The 17466-nt window shown below is 41.2% G+C and overlaps 1 protein-coding gene across 1 annotated transcript in view; it reads right to left on the bottom strand.

The window, feature by feature from the left end:
* Positions 1-17466, bottom strand: part of LRGUK (leucine rich repeats and guanylate kinase domain containing) — an 89921-nt gene that overhangs the window by 36814 nt on the left and 35641 nt on the right. The window contains exons 11-13 of the mRNA XM_077807907.1: positions 14811-14930; positions 4317-4413; positions 3021-3134 (exon numbers count right to left, since the gene is read on the bottom strand). Coding sequence (XP_077664033.1) covers positions 3021-3134; positions 4317-4413; positions 14811-14930 — 331 coding nt within the window. The remainder of the gene's footprint in view (positions 1-3020; positions 3135-4316; positions 4414-14810; positions 14931-17466) is intronic.

Here is a 17466-nt window from a genome sequence, read left to right as displayed (position 1 = left end):
TGCATATGTGGCTATATAATGGTGAGGGGAGGAAGGCTAATATGTAAGGGCCAGACAAAACTGCAGCTGTCTGCTCTGGGTACCATATGGGCTGCTCCATCCTGACTTCCCCCACAACCATCTGGGATATACAAATGCCCAAAGGCAAAGGAGAGAAGACAGAGCTATATAGCTCCATCCCATCCAATCTACGGCTAGGCCTAACCAGCAAAAATGAGTCCTGAGTGAGTACCTTAGGCCTCCAATCCTATAAACCTGAACATGATTAACTTCAAGCATGAGAACAGTTCTACTGACTTCAATGACACTGTTCAAGTACAAAAGTATTTGCGGGATGAGGGTCTTACATACCTACACTTAGGGCAGGTCTACATTACAAGCTTGGTTTGGTACAGCTGCACTGATGCAGCTGCACAGTTGTAGTGTCTGCTGAAGACACTCTCTTCCGACAGCATCATAATTTGCAGCACCCAGCCAACATACCACTGGGTTGAGGTCAGTTTAGTGTGTCGCTCAGGAGTGTGGATTTTTCACACCCCTGAGTGACCTAGTTATACCGAAGTAAGCATATAGCGTAGACCTGACCTTACTTACATATGCCCCTGAAATAAAAAGGAATCGGAGGGTGGCCCACAAAGTGGTGGGAATAGAGAGATGCAAGGAACCCCTCGTGTTTGCAATAAGCTCTGTCTACAAAAGCAACAAAATGTGCCTTCAAGTGTAAAACAAATCAAAAACCAAAAATGATACATCACTAAAATGAGGGGTGGGGATGGAGTCTGTGTGGGGGCCAACCGAAACTTAAAACTGAAGACGTATCTGAAAAATAGGATTGAAACTTAAATTGTACACCTAATGTGCACATGCAGCCACTGCAATTTTATGTTCAAATGGGGTAACTGTATGCACCAATGGCCACGTAAACAAGGGATGGGTCCTGAAAGTGCCCTGGAACATCTCCCCTCACTGTGTTGCAGAATGCAACAGGTACTTCACTGACTAGAAATATAGTTATTACAAAGGGGACAAATCCCACCTCCTAACAGTGCAGAGGTGATAGATTAAATAGCTCAAATGTTTAGCCTCAGCTCATGAACCATAATTAAAGTGTTCTTTTAATAGGCATGAATCACTTTTGTTAGGGGCTTAGGAGATGATAATGAACTTGAAGCCTTTCTGCTTCAGATGCATAACTCACCATTATGGTTTGTCATCAACAGGTAGAGGCCACAGCAATGCAGACTGCTGCATAATTATTACACGCTTTAGAACTCTGGCACCAGAGATATTTCTTAACTAGCTGTTCATGATATTGCTGCTGATAATATCCAGTAAAGACAAAGTAACTTCCCTATTCATATACAGGCCCTAACTTCTCCATCATTTAGTAATACACCTATTTTGAGAAGCAGTCAAGCTTTCTGAGACACATCCCACTGTGTCATGTCCAGTTTGTCTTCACTTGTGAATTTAGGGTCCTAGCCTGTGAGAAGCTGAGCATCCTCAATGCCTGTTAAAGTCAATGGGAGTTGAATATGCTAATACCTCAAAATAGGCACTCAGATTGCAAGATCAGACCATTTAATTGTTGGCCCTTTGATACAGAGCTATCGCTATACAGTGGCTTGTACATTTCTGGCAATATATAAATGATTAATAATAATGCACATAAACTACTCCCACTGAATCTTGTAGGCACCTAAATTTACTCGGCACCTATATTTTTGCAATAAAAAGTTCGCTAGGCACCAATGTTTCTGTCTCTGTGCATGCGCACTGCTGCCTCCCACAAGTCCCAGAGCAATCTACAAACCAGGAGAAGAAAGATGTTCGGCTGCCAAACCACAGGCGGGGCCTGATTCGGAAGGTGTGCTCAGAGGCAGCCTACCAGATTGGGCCCCTCAGGCAAATTGACACAAAACCACCAGGGAGGGCATAACTTTTTTATCCCAGTGCTTAGAGTACTCATCTGGGAGATGCCTGGTTCAAGTCCTTCCTCCACCTGAGAGGAAGAAGGGATTTGAACTGAGATCTACCACCTCTCAGGTGAGAGCTCTAACCACTGAGTTATGGGGTATTCTGTTGTGGGGCTGTCTCAATCTCTCCTGTTGAAGCTGTCTTACTGTGGATCAATAATTAAAGAGTCACGTGGGCCAGAGAGAGAGCGCAAGCATGAGAATGACTCTATAGTCCAGTGGTTAGAGCACTCACCCAGGCTCCACTCATCCTACTCCAATGACTCTTTAGTTATTTATTCACAGTGGAAAAGCTTCAACAAGAGAAAATGAGGGAGCCCCATAACAGAATATCCCATAGCCCAGTGGTTACAGCAGTTACCCGAGAGGTGGTGGATCTCAGTTCAAACCCACCTGGGAGGGACAACTTGAAGCAGGCATCTCCCACATCCCAGATGAGTACCCTAACCACTGGGCTACAAGTTATAAGGGAGGGGTATCCCATCTGTGACTTGCTAGCAGAGATGGCACCTCCCTGCAGCCTGATCTTAGACACCTATCTCCTTGAGGGACTTAGCACACATCCCTCTGGTCATCTTCCTCTGGCTAGCTTAGGTGTCTCCCTGCCTGGCAAGCTAGCTTTTGTGAATAGCATTTTAAGGCCCCTATCTCTCCCCATTCATTGTATGGGGAGCCTAGGCACCTAACTCAGGGTTCGTGAATCGCAGTATGTTTCTATGATTTTCTAGACTCCCAAATGTTGGGGGTTTTGATGCTCAGCTTAGCAACATCTAACTCCTTTTGTGCATCTAGGCCCAGTAACCTGCCCAAGGTCACTCAGGAAGTCTGTAGCAGAGCAGGGAATTGAACCTGGGTCTCCCAAGTCCTACCTTAGTGCCCTGACCACTACATCATCCTTCCTCTCACATGAGAGGAATTCTCATAATGAGAATTATTTAATTAGAGCAGAAACTACAAATGTTATTCTTTTGGATTGATAATGAACACGTTTCCATGTTTTGTTTTTCGATGATGTTATAATGGTTAAGTAATAGTAACGCCTACCTCTATTTCCAAATGAACACAGCTTGCCAGTCCCTCTCTGGCAATGGATTCTACAGTATCTCTTCCTAATCCGTAGTACTGGCTGCTATATTTATAGGTTGCAATAAATTTCCCCTGAAATTAAAATGGTGATGTGTCATGACAATGGAAAGATTGTAATGAAAACAGCTTTCCTACAGAAGCACAGTAAAAATTATTGTTCTAGACTTGGTTACCATTAGTATACAGCTCCACAAAGCCTAAATCATCAGTGATAACAAGGCCACCTGGGGTGCACAACTTGCAGAGAGCAGCAAAGAACAGGCCTCAAGGGTGCAGGCTGTACATTGTTTGGGAATAATAAAACATCAGCTCATTGAAAACAAGCAGCTGATGGATTACAACTTTACATTGGTTATTCATTCACCCTGCAAAGAAGCACAAGATCTAAAGCAAGAGGCATCTTCCTTTGACAGTGCCTCAAAATGAATGGCAGCACCGGATAAAAGAGAAGATACCAAAGAGGAAAGTGGGTACACAAAGCAAACCTGCAAGGGGAACATATACTTGGGAAATAAATTTCAACAGTGAAACTTGGCAAAAAAAAACTTTGGTGCCCAGTACTTTGTGTCCAAAGATATTCTTTGGAAATTAAACCACACTGTCATTGAGAGGTAAACACTAAACATCAGTTCAATGGCTTATGAATGTGTAGGCCTTGTGTATCTACCAATAAAGTACTATAATTGGGCTTTTTGCGCCCAAACTGCATTGGGAGTACAGATATGCACCAGAAGCAGTAGCTGGAGACATTCTGTCTAGAGAGAGAAGAGAAGCAGGTACAATGTCTCCAGGGTCAATCTGCTATCCTTTAAATCCTATGCTCCCCATAGGGCTCCTAGAACATTGAGAAACATGGTAGGACCCTATCCACAAGCCTCGTTTTGGCTTTCTAGCACCCCTATCCTCCCCACCCCCCAACACACACACACACACTTGGTATTCACATATGCAAATGACCTATTATTTATTAATATTACAATAGTACCTAAAGACTCCAACTGATCTATGTGCCCCACTGTAAAAGGTATTGTAGCTAAACACAGTAAGAGACAGTCTAGCTGACCATTTGCACAAATAAATACCTAATTTGCACATGAAACTGTGCTTACTGGACATGCATATTAGTCATGTAATTGTGCACACATCTCATTTTTTCAGAAATCAGGCCTTTAGAAACTTTTTGTTTCAGTGAGATCCAGTGAACTCACTGATACTACAGGTTTAGGCCTACCAAGACACAAGTCCAATTCTTACCATGTTCAACATATTGTCAAACACCTCCTGAGAAATGAAGTAGTAATCAAGTCTGTTGTCTTCTCCGAAGTAAGATGCCCTCGTGGTGTGACAGGGGCTGGAAGATATACGATATGTTAAAGGAACCACCAGTTTTCAATCATTTAAGAAGCTGGTAGTGGAGGAGGAGGAGGGAAGAGCACGAGAAATCATTTTATTTTAAGCAGAGAAGAAATATGAGGACAATAAAGAGGTGCAAAATCATACCACTAATGCTGCATATTTGAAAGAATAACTATAAATGCAAAAAGAAAAGGAGTACTTGTGGCACCTTAGAGACTAACCAATTTATTTGAGCATGAGCTTTCGTGAGCTACAGCTCACTTCATCGGATGCATACCGTGGAAACTGCAGCAGACTTTATATATACACAGAGAATATGAAACAATACCTCCTCCCACCCCACTAGCTGTCACCTTCAGCCCCCAACTAAAACCCCTCCAACGCATTATTAAGGATCTACAACCTATCCTAAAGGATAACCCAACACTCTCACAAATCTTGGGAGACAGGCCAGTCCTTGCCTACAGACAGCCCCGCAACCTGAAGCAAATACTCACCAACAACCACATACCACACAACAGAACCACTAACCCAGGAACCTATCCTTGCAACAAAGCCCGTTGCCAATTGTGCCCACATATCTATTCAGGGGACACCATCACAGGGCCTAATAACATCAGCCACACTATCAGAGGCTCGTTCACCTACACATCCACCAATGTGATATATGCCATCATGTGCCAGCAATGCCCCTCTGCCATGTACATCGGTCAAACTGGACAGTCTCTACGTAAAAGAATAAATGGACACAAATCAGATGTCAAGAATTATAACATTCATAAACCAGTCGGAGAACACTTCAATCTCTCTGGTCACGCAATCACAGACATGAAGGTCGCTATCTTAAAACAAAAAAACTTCAAATCCAGACTCCAGCGAGAAACTGCTGAATTGGAATTCATTTGCAAATTGGATACTATTAATTTAGGCTTAAATAGAGACTGGGAGTGGCTAAGTCATTATGCAAGGTAGCCTATTTCCTCTTGTTTTTTCCTACCCCCCCCCCCACCAGATGTTCTGGTTTAACTTGGATTTAAACTTGGAGAGTGGTCAGTTTGGATGAGCTATTACCAGCAGGAGAGTGAGTTTGTGTGTGTATGGGGGTGGGTTTTTGGAGGGGGGTGAGGGAGTGAGAGAACCTGGATTTGTGCAGGAAATGGCCCAACTTGATTATTATGCACATTGTGTAAAGAGTTGTCACTTTGGATGGGCTATCATCAGCAGGAGAGTGAATTTGTGTGGGGGGGTGGAGGGTGAGAAAACCTGGATTTGTGCTGGAAATGGCCTAACCTGATGATCACTTTAGATAAGCTATTACCAGCAGGACAGTGGGGTGGGAGGAGGTATTGTTTCATATTCTCTGTGTATATATAAAGTCTGCTGCAGTTTCCACGGTATGCATCCGATGAAGTGAGCTGTAGCTCACGAAAGTTCATGCTCAAATAAATTGGTTAGTCTCTAAGGTGCCACAAGTACTCCTTTTCTTTTTGCGAATACAGACTAACACGGCTGTTACTCTGAAACCTATAAATGCAAAAAAACTGTATTAATATAACATTACATTTGGGCTATAAATCCAAACACACAGGACGTCTGAGTGGAAGCTGTCACAGCACCGATAAGTAGGGAAGTGATAAATTCATCCTCCCCCCCCACCCCCGCTTTGTTGACTCCTGGCTGACATATAGGAATCTTAGATACAGGAGGGGTGGTGGGAGGCAGGTTGAGCAACTAATAGAAGTAGATGGAGGGACCAGTGGTGAGCTCCAGAACCAGCAGTAAGAGGGTATCAGTGCTGGAATCAATGAGATTGGCTGGAAGTAGGGGGAGGTAAGGGAACTATTTCAAATGTACACTTCTATTTAAGAGCAACCATTTGAAGTATCTGACACATGAACTTTCTTTTGAGATGAGGGTCATACAAATATGAATCTGGCCAAATAGCTAAGTCTACATATGAAGAAATTTTAGTTTAAAGGCTCCAGTCCCTTCCTACACATTCTGTTTCACATAAGCACCAGCATATGGTCCTCAGTCACTCCTAACAGTGGGTCACATTCCTGAGAGGTGGTACTTTGCTAATAGTGTTTTTGTGCCACAGGACAAGCAGAACAAAAATGTTATGCATAGACTTACACTGACAATATTTTGTCTTCTTGACTGCTCCATCTCAGACAAAACATAGCAAAAAATATTCACATCTAAATATATGGAGCCTGGCTGTGTTATTAAAACACTGATAATGGATTTTAACCAGCTTTGCAAAATAAAACTGGACAGACAGCTTGTTTGCTGAGCATTGGGTCTTGAAGCCTCAAGCTAGAGATCACAGAATGAAAAAAAGCCATGCCACACTTAGGGGCAGCATTGTCTAGGTCTGGGAACCCAGATTTCATTCCCAAGTGTGACACAAACATGCTTTATTTGGTATGGGTATTGGGTAACTGATGAAAAATAGAATACTTATGAGCCTGGTTCTCATTTATACTTAGGCCCTTTTACATTGCCAGAGTAGTGTAAAAGAACCCTACTGTGAGTGAGAATCAGACCCTTGTATGTCTATTACTTTCTATGCCAAAACCTATGTGAGTAGATGTACCATTTGTGTTTAACTTTGAACTGCTTATTTCTTTCCGTTCTCTTTTTTTGTCCCATAGGTGTTTCAGTGGACTCCTAATATCATAAACCAGTCAGCACCAAGCACAACGGGTTCCTGGTCAATGACTAAAGCTCCTAGGTGCTACAGTAATATAAATAAAAAACCCCTTCCAAAAACAAGGCCCTTCTTGTTTTTATTTCTTTTGAGTTTTGATAATGAAGATCTTGTAAAGCCTCTCTTGTTTCCCTGTAATTTTATTAATTTGATCATAGAAATCTAGGGCTGGAAGAGATCTTGACAGGTCATCTAGTCCAATGGTTTTCAACCTTTTTTGGACCAGGACCCATTTGTAAACACTTGTGGCCAATCCCGACCCAATAAATAGCTTAAGTAGAAAACACATGAGTATTTTGGCCCCAAAATACTTTTTGCCCACTACATGTAATAACAACAATAGTAATAAGTTAAAGAAGATCAACAGTCAAAATTAAAGGCAGAAATCAACAACAGGGACAGATTAACAACAGTATAATAAATCCTAGGTTCCATTTAATGAGAAACCAGAGCTTGCTGCCTTAGACAAATTAGAGGATTGGGCCAAAAGAAATCTGATGAGGTTCAACAAGGACAAGTGCAGAGTCCTGCACTTAGGACGAAAGAATCCAATGCACAGCTACAGACTAGGGACCGAATGGCTCGGCAGCAGTTCTGCAGAAAAGGACCTAGGGGTTACAGTGGACAAGAAGCTGGATATGAGTCAACAGTGTGCCCTTGTTGCCAAGAAGGCCAATGGCATTTTGGGATGTATAAGTAGGGGCATTGCCAGCAGATCGAGGGACGTGATCGTTCCCCTCTATTTGACATTGGTGAGGCCTCATCTGGAGTACTGTGTCCAGTTTTGGGCCCCACACTACAAGAAGGATGTGGAAAAATTGGAAAGAGTCCAGCAGAGGGCAACAAAAATGATTAGGGAACTGGAACACATGACTTATGAGGAGAGGCTGAGGGAACTGGAATTGTTTAGTGTGCGGAAGAGAAGAATGAGAGGGGATTTGATAGCTGCTTTCAACTACCTGAAAGGGGGGTCCAAAGAGGATGGCTCTAGATTGTTCTCAGTGGTAGCAGATGACAGAACAAGGAGTAATGGTCTCAAGTTGCAGTGGGGGAGGTTTAGGCTGGATATTAGGAAAAACTTTTTCACTAGGAGGTGGTGAAACACTGGAATGCGTTACCTTCGGAGGTGGTGGAATCTCCTTCCTTAGAAGTTTTTTAGGTCAGTCGTGCCAAAGCCTTGGCTGGGATGATTTAGTTGGGGATTGGTCCTGCTTTGAGCAGGGGGTTGGACTAGATGACCTCCTGAGGTCCCTTCCAACCCTGATATTCTATGATTCTATGCTCTTTGATGAGTTTAATCAAAGTTTGGTGTAATTTTAGTCAGCACAATCCAAAGGTCATGTTCAACATCCAGTCTCTTTCTGCTTTTGTTCTTCAGTTGAGTCAGGGCAGAGAATTCAGTTTCTCACAAGTATGTTATACTGACAGACAAAATGACTATAATAGCCTGGCAAGCAAGAGCAGGATATTCCAACAGCAGCACTGCACCAAAACTGGGGAAGGCTCATTTCAGTATATTTTCTCTGTAGACTGCGATCACAAGATAACTCGACCAGCTGAGATTCTTCCTCCATAGTAGACTAACATTTTCCAACACAACTCCAAATAGATCCATTTGGATAGTATCCATTAGTATCCATTCTTTTCCCTTGAGTTCTTTGTCTGGAAAGTAATCTCGGAATCTTTTGTGTAATTTAGTTAAATGATTACTGATTGTTTTCTTCAGTGCTTCCTGGCTAGCAGAATCTTTCCAATTTTTTGTTTCTAGACACTCATTACGAAACATGTCCATTCTATTATTTGAAACATGTTTGTTCACCAGAGAAAGTTTTTTTTTAATGCAACAATTTTATCAGTTTGCTCAAAGCGATCGTGCCCTCTTCCGTGTGAAGATGGATTCAAATAATTTGGATAATCAAATATATCTGCCATATATGCAACATGAGGAAGCCATGTGTCATTACTGAAGTGCTTTGCCAGGTGAGATTTTTTTTCTTCAAAAAAAAAAAAAAAAGCTGCCAACTCACTTTTAAGTTCAAATTCACGAGACAACACTTTGCCATGGGACATCCAGCGAACCTCAGCATCGTAAAGCAGATGTAATGTGCACTGCCCATTTCCTGACAGAAAACTTGAAAGCATCATGAATTCTTGGCATATTGTTTGATGTAATTCACAATTTTGACAACATCTTTAAGAGTTTTGTGACGCTCAGGTATCATGTCTTTAGCTGATAATGCCTCCCTGTGCAGGAAACAGTGGTTCCACATTGCACTGGGTTCTTTCAAAAAGATTATCTGAATAACTTCTGAATGTTTCCCTGTCTTTGAAGCAGCTCCAATAGTTGTAACACCAATACACTTCGACCAGCTCAATCCCACCGACTCCAAGTAATCATCCAATGCAACAAATATATCAGCAGCAGTAGTAGAAGTAGGCAAATCCACACTAAACAAGTACTGGATAGGGTAACTAGCTTTGTGGATGGGGGGAAGCAGTAGATGTGGTATATCTTGACTTTAGTAAGGCTTGTGATACTGTCTCACATGACCTTCTCATAAACAAACTAGGGAAATGCAACCTAGATGGAGCTATAAGGTGGGTGCAGAACTGGTTGGAAAACCATTCCCAGAGAGTAGTTATGAATGGTTCAAAGTCAAGCTGGAAGGGCATATCAAGTGGGGTCCCATAGGGATCAGTTCTGGATCTGGGTCTGTTCAATATCTTCATCCATGATTTAGATAATGTCATAGACAGTACACTTATAAAGTTTGCAGACAATACCAAGCTGGGAGGGGTTGCAAGTGCTTTAGAAGATAGATGTAAAACTCAAAATGATCTGGACAAACTGGAGAAATGGTCTGAAGTAAATAGGATGAAATTCAATAAAGGACAAAGGCAAAATATTCCACTTAGGAAGGAACAATCAGTTCCACACATACAAAATGGGAAATGACTGCCTAGGAAAGAGTACTGCAGAAACAATCTAGGGGTCATAGTGGATGACAAGTTAAATATGAGTCAACAGTGTAGCACTGTTGCAAAAAAAGCAAACATCGTTCTGGGATGTATTAGCAGGAGTGTTGTAAGCAAGACACGAGAAGTAATTCTTCCGCTCTACACTGCACTGATAAGGCCTCAACTGGAATATTATGTCTAGTTCTGGGCGCCACATTTCAGGAAAGATGTGGACAAATTAGAGGAAGTCCAGAGAATAGCAACAAAAATGCTTTAACGGTCTAGAAAACATTACCTACAAGGGATGACTAAAAAAAATGGGTTTGTTTGGTCTAGAGAAGAGTAGACTGAGAAGGGACATGATAACAGTTTTCAAGTACATAAAAGGTTGTTACAAGGAAAAGGGAGAAAAATTGTTCTCCTTAGTCTCTGAGGATAGGACAAGAAGCAATGGGCTTAAATTGCAGCAAAATGGCTTAGGTTGGAGATTAAGAAAAACTTCCTAGCTGTCAGGGTGGTTAGGCACTGGAACAAATAGCCTTGGGAGCTTGTGGAATCTCCATTATTGGGGATTTTTAAGAGCGGGTTAGACAAACACCTGTCAGGGATGGTCTAGATAATACTTAGTACTGCCTTGTGTGTAGGGGACTGGACTCTCGAGGTCCCTTCCCATTCTACGATTCTATGATTCTTGAAAATCACTTTCCCACATGTGCCTCACAAAAACCAGCAAAATATGTATCAAATCGCACTCTGTATCAGTCTGTAAACAGTCGCGTACTGAAAGACTATCAGCTGTTTGCAGTTTGAGGTCTTCTAAGATATCGCAGATTCTTCTCTGTATTGTATCACTGGAGAGAGGGATTGTTTTTAATTTTTTTGCAGCCGACTCACCCAATAATTCAGTGCACATGTCAATAGCAGAAGGTAAAATTAACTTCTCAGTGACCGTGTGAGCTTTTTTACATTTCACAATGCAGTGCACAAAAAGGTAAGAAGCATGCGATGCTTGCTCCCAGATAGTAGATACACATTCAAGTGTTTTTTGTGACATTTCCAAATCTTTCCTTTTTTGTTTAAAAAAATCAAGAGGCTTGTCTTTATAGCTAGAGTGCTTTGTCTAGAAATGCCTATGTAACTTTGATGGTTTTAGGCTTTCATTTGCTAACAGTTCAAGCAGATGACACACTGTGGCCTGTGTTCATCATTTCGGTCCTCAATAAATGAAAACCCAAGCTTTAGGTAAACAGGGTCGTACCTATGATTATTTTTCTTCTTAGGCTGTGATGAATTCCTGCTATCACTTATACTTGCAGTTGCAACAGAACAGGTTTAAAATGTATCCATTTCACTGACTAAAGACTCATTTTGTGATTAAAATGCACACTCGTCACTGAAAGTTCTACATGGAACACTCATCTCCCATAACTTCCTGCTTTGCATTCGATTGTCTAATTTATGAGGCTACAAATGGGTCACAGAGGTAATGGATTCCATGATTTTATGTGACCTCTGCGACTTCAGCCCCGGGTGGCAAGGCTCTGGGCTCTCGCCCGCCCATGGGATGGCTCCAGACAGCCACAACCCTTTCCTACATTCTTGCGACCCGCTTTTGGGTCATAACCCTTGGGTTGAGAAACACTGAACTAGTCCATCCCCCCACGCTGACGCAGGACCTTGACCATCCCTGAGATGTTTGTCTAACCTGTACTTAAAAACCTCCAATAATGGGGATTCTACAACCTCCCTAGGTAACCTATTCCTTACTTAACTTATATTTGGACAGTTTTCCTAATATCTAACCTAAATCTCCCTTTCTGAAAATTAAGCCCAATACTTCTTGTCCTATGTTCAGTGGACACGGAGAACAATTGATCCCTGTCCTCTTTATAACAGCACTTAAAATATTTAAAAACTGTTATCAGGTCCCTCCTCAGTCTTCTTTTCTCAAGACTAAACATGCCCAGGTTTTTTTAAACTTTTCCTCATGAGTCAGACTTTCTAAACTTTTCATCATTTTTGTTGATTTTCTCTGGACTTTCTCCAATTTGTCCACATCTTTCTTAAAGAGTGGTGCCTAAAACTGAACACAGTACTCCAGCTGAGTCCTCACCAATGCTGAGCAGAGCAGGACAATTACTTCCTGGGTCTTACATACAACCCTCCTATTAATACACTCCTGAATAAATAAATATCTAAGTCAAAGGGGAGAGATTTTTTTTTCCCCTGTACTGAGATCTTAGATTTAATGTGGAATAAATTCTTTTCTTTAATACAACTGAGTTATAAACCACTAAGAAATTAAGTTTATAATGCAGAGGCTGACAGATCCTTAACTGTAGCAGCACTAGTGTGTACCACTATTTTATCAGTGAACTATGGCAAATGAGAACAGTGTGGTGCACATGGACCCTATAAAACTTTAACTTCAAAGGCTTGATTTTCTCAAAGATATTACAAACATATCCAGCTTTAAAGGACATTCCTGAGCACAAACCAGATGGTCTCAGTGTCCAATTTCATTTTATTTATTTTTTGAAAGACTTTTACCCATTACAACTTTTTTAATTGCAAGGCCATGTTCACATTTGAACTGCCAGGATACCTTACACGAAATACATTTTTAATGAGTGGACTGTTTGAAATTTAAAACAGTAAGCCATAAAATTGCTGAAATCTCCACTGAATAATTAAAATACAACTTTGCTTTGTAGTTGCAATGTTCTGCTCTGTTAAAATTCTCTCTCTCCTTTTTTCTCATACATAAAACTTTTGAGGAATAATACATATAAAAAACAATGCTTTTGGAAATCAGACAGTGCTTGGAAAATTCGGGCCAGTTTTCAATTAGTTATAATTTCCAAGCTGGTCTCTCAAAGCACTCATTGTGCACGATTTTTCCAATCTTGTAACCGTCACAGCTTTTCTGTCAAAAAGTCCTTTGGACTTGCTAGTCATGTGACTTAATCTAGCATTATAAAATATTACAAACACCCAGCATTACATTATAGGACTTGAGTTGAAGGAGGTGCCTATTATATAATATCACTGATACTCAGTTTAGGGTTCTGTGGTGCTGGGCATCCAAAGAACTAATTCCGCTTCTACATTGTCAACTATTATATATGCACTTAAGGCTCTATTCTTATGACTTATTACATTAGTACCCAGAGGCCCCATTGTGTTAGGTGCTGTACATATACATAGTAATGTATATAGATACATACATAGTCCCTGCCCTGAGGAACTTATAGTTTAAAATAAGGCAAAATGCAACAAGTGAGCACCAGTAACACATGGCTACACAGATTACTGCAATGTGTACTGTATAGCACTACCTTTGAAAGGTAGAAGTTACAGCTGGTGAAGAATGAAGGAGGCCCATTTGCTTTGTCAGAATTAGCTACAAAAAGATTATTACACTGGTCCAGCTACCTTGAAATTTAGACTCTACAGCTGGTGAAGAATGGAGGATTCCCACTTTGTCGGCATTAGTCACAGAAAGCATATTGTAATAGTTCAGTAATTACACTGGCATCCTATTCACTTCTGGATGCAATATGTAGGTGCCCTGTATAGATGCACCCTAACACTTTTGTAGTGGGGTGTGGCAGGCTGGCAGTTTCTTGTAATATCCTGCATGAACTTTACTGAATTAAGTTAAACCTTACAGAGTTAGTTTTAACATCTTTGGAGTTCATTGTATTAAAAATGCAATTGTGTATGTGTTATTGTGGAACTGTATGTATTTCCATGGGAAAGGTAAATAGGAGAAGAGCAGAGGGTGATTAGGCAAATTCACTCAGGTTGTAACATCTCCAGAGAAACCACCCCCATGGCAAAGTATACATACACTATTTCCAACTGGATTCTCCAGAGACTGACAGATAAGGAAAGAATTTTTGGACAAATAGGCTGGTCTTAAACTGGCTCATGGCCTTCTTCCTGATTCAGAAAATGGACAGGACCACTGGTCCATGGAGGGTCCCAATCCTCAGGGTAGGGATTGAAGGACTGGGTCCTCCAGAACCCATGATAGGCTTGGGGTTATTTGGCAACCTTTTGGAATGCATGTAAGTTTTTTTATTGTTTTAGTATATTTTCTCTGTAATGTTTTGTACCTTAAGACTAAAGTAGGCTTGCCTAGGAAGTGCTGTGTGATAACATATCTGTTGACAATCACTCTGTTGTCTCTGAAGAGAAAGTAAGGGGGTGTCCTTGAGCAACCTGTCTGTGCTGGGAAATACACAGTGAAGGTAGGGAACTATGCAGCCTGGGAATACCCTGGTCCAAAGGGAGAGGGATGCGGGCCTCCATCCAGAAAGAAAATAGCTGGGGAGCTGGAAGCCAACAGTAGGTGCCCTTGCTGAACCTGAGGGGAAATACAAGTGCAGTTGCCCTGAACTGTGACACAGTAACATGAACTAAAGGAAAAGTTCAGATGAATGGATGGATGGACAGACAGATAAAAGGAGCAGTAAAAAGGTGCTGATTTTGCTTTGCAGTTCACTTTTAAAAGAATCTTGATAATTTATATAGCATATTAAAAAATAAGGAGATATTATATGATGACCTCAGACAGCCTAGATCTAGTAGGAGACAGAACGCCTTGCAATGACCATTTAACAGTCTTCTGTAATATTTAACTTAAAAAAAAAAAAAGCAACAATTTGAGCCATGACTGCACTCGATGGTCTCTTAAACTGATAGAGTAAATTTACCTGTATCTGAAGAAATTGTTGAACTGTCTGCAGATCCTGTGAGAAAGTTCCCGCTTTCCACAGGCCATGGGTCCAACTAATATTAACATGGGATAGGGAGCATCAAGACTAGGCAAAGTGCTGCAAGGAGGAAAAACAAACAAGGCATATCATAAATATAAAGGGAAGGGTAAACCCCTTTAAAATCCCTCCTGGCCAGAGGAAAAATCCTCTCACCTGTAAAGGGTTAAGAAGCTAAAGGTAACCTCACTGGCACCTGACCAAAATGACCAATGAGGAGACAAGATACTTTCAAAAGCTGGGAGGAGGGAGAGGAACAAAGGGTCTGTGTCTGTTGGTATGCTGCTGTTGCCGGGGATAGAACAGGAATGGAGTCTCAGAACTTTTAGTAAGTAATCTAGCTAGGTATGCGTTAGATTATGATTTCTTTAAATGGCTGAGAAGAGAATTGTGCTGAATAGAATGACTATTTCTGTCTGTGTGTCTTTTTTGTAACTTAAGGTTTTGCCTAGAGGGATTCTCTATGATTTGAATCTAATTACCCTGTAAGGTACCTACCATCCTGATTTTACAGGGGTGATTCCTTTATTCCTATTTACTTCTATTTCTATTAAAAGTCTTCTTGTAAAAAAACTGAATGCTTTTTCATTGTTCTCAGATCCAAGGGTTTGGGTCTGTGGTCACCTCTGCAAATTGGTGATGATTTTTACCAAACCTTTCCCAGGAAGTGGGGTGCAAGGGCTGGGAGGATTCTGGGGGGAAAGACGTGTCCAAACTACGTTTCCCAGTAAACCCAGTTAGAGTTTGGTGGTGGCAGTGGTTATTCCAAGGACAAAGGATAAAATTAATTTGTACCTTGGGGAAGTTTTAACCTAAGCTGGTAAAAGTAAGTTTAGGAGGTTTTCATGCAGGTCCCCACATCTGTACCCTAGAGTTCAGAGTGGGGGAGGAACCTTGACAAGGCACTATTACACTTCCTACAATGGACACTTGTACTGGCATCATATAGGTCTTTGGGAACAGCATATCATCAATGGAACTGATCTAATCTAATGTATGGGGGAGAGGGGAGTGGGAAACCTATCTGGCTTCAAGACTGAGCTTGATAAATTTATGGAGGGGATGGCATGATGAGACTACCTTCAATGGCATGTAGTCGATTTGCGAAGGCTAGCAACAACTATCTCCAATGGCCAGTGATGGGACACTAGATGGGGAGGGCTCCGAGTTACTACAGAGAATTCTTTCTCAGTGTCTGGTTGATGGGTCTTGCCCACATGCTCAGGGTCCGACTGCCATATTTGGAGTCGGGAAGGAATTTTTCTCCGGATCAGATTGACAGAGACCCTGGTAGTTTTTCACCTTCCTCTTCAGCATGGAGCATGGCTCACTTGCAGGTTTAAACTAGTGTAAATGGTGGTTTCTCTCTTACTTGAAGTCTTTAAACCATGATTTGAGGACTTCAGTAAATCAGCCAGAGGTTAGGGGTCTATTACAGGAGTAGGTGAGTGAGGTTCTGTGGCCTGCAACATTCAGGAGGTCAGACTAGATGATCATGATGTTACCTTCTGACCTTAAAATCTATGAGTCTATACTATTCATGTCATTCACCGCATAGACAAAGAAAGCAATGGAAAATCAAGTGTGTGCATTTATGCATGATTTAAACATGAAAAGAGCACAAAATATTTCCTTAAAAAATCCCATAGCATTTTTTGCAAAACGAAGGATGTTAAACCTGGTGTATCCTGCTCAGATTGTAACTTGGATTTACCATCTTTTCTGAAATTCCCTCTGCAGTTACAGTTGCTGTGGACTGTTAAAGAGTTGCCCAGCTCCACCTCAGACATGGCAACATTTCAATGGTGGGATAATTGAGTCTTGACCATATTTATGATCGATCCTGAAAACCTTTATAACTCTTGTGAAAGTAATCTCATTGACTTGAAGGGTTTGCAGGATCAAGGTGATAGTTTGCAAAGTGCTCTACAAATGGGATGAAAGACACTAAGGATTATGGGCCCAATCGTGCGTAGCATGAAGCACCCTTAATTCCCACTGACCGAAGCACCCTGCAGGATAGGATGCAAAGTGTTTGCAGAAACACAGAGGCCTAACTTTAGGTGCCCATTTTTACAAAATCTTAGCCTAAATCCATATTAAGTGGCTTGATTTTCAGAAGTCCTGAGCATTCAGCAGCTCCCTTTAAAGTCAATGGGCATTTGTGGGTGCTCTGCACTTTTGAAAGTGAGGCCTCTTATTAGGTGCCTACATATGGAATGTAAATTTAGACATTTTGTTTTTGAAAATCTTACCAGAGACGTTAAGATTATGTCATTTGATGTAACAAACACCAGCTGAAATAATTTTTAAAAACCCCACCTTTTTGGGAAATTAATAAACGGCTTGACCCATTTACATTTTCTTTTAAAGAAAACAGATCACATCTAGGTTCCAAACTTCAGACTAATATAATTTAAAATAGCTAACTATAAATAACCGAAAAACAGAGTGTATAATGGAAACAGCAACAGAAGTAGATGATTAATCTATCTGAAGTAATGTTAGCTGCTGAGCATAAGTGAAGGGAAAAAATTAGATAATTCAGAGTAATGGCTTCTCTCCTGCATCAGCTCACACCAGCAAAACAGTTCTC

The sequence above is a fragment of the Eretmochelys imbricata genome, chromosome 1 (genome assembly GCF_965152235.1).
Source record: "Eretmochelys imbricata isolate rEreImb1 chromosome 1, rEreImb1.hap1, whole genome shotgun sequence".
Taxonomy (NCBI): domain Eukaryota; kingdom Metazoa; phylum Chordata; order Testudines; family Cheloniidae; genus Eretmochelys; species Eretmochelys imbricata.
The sequence above is the reverse complement of the archived record's forward strand: the minus strand, read 5'-3'. Positions and strand labels throughout refer to the sequence as shown.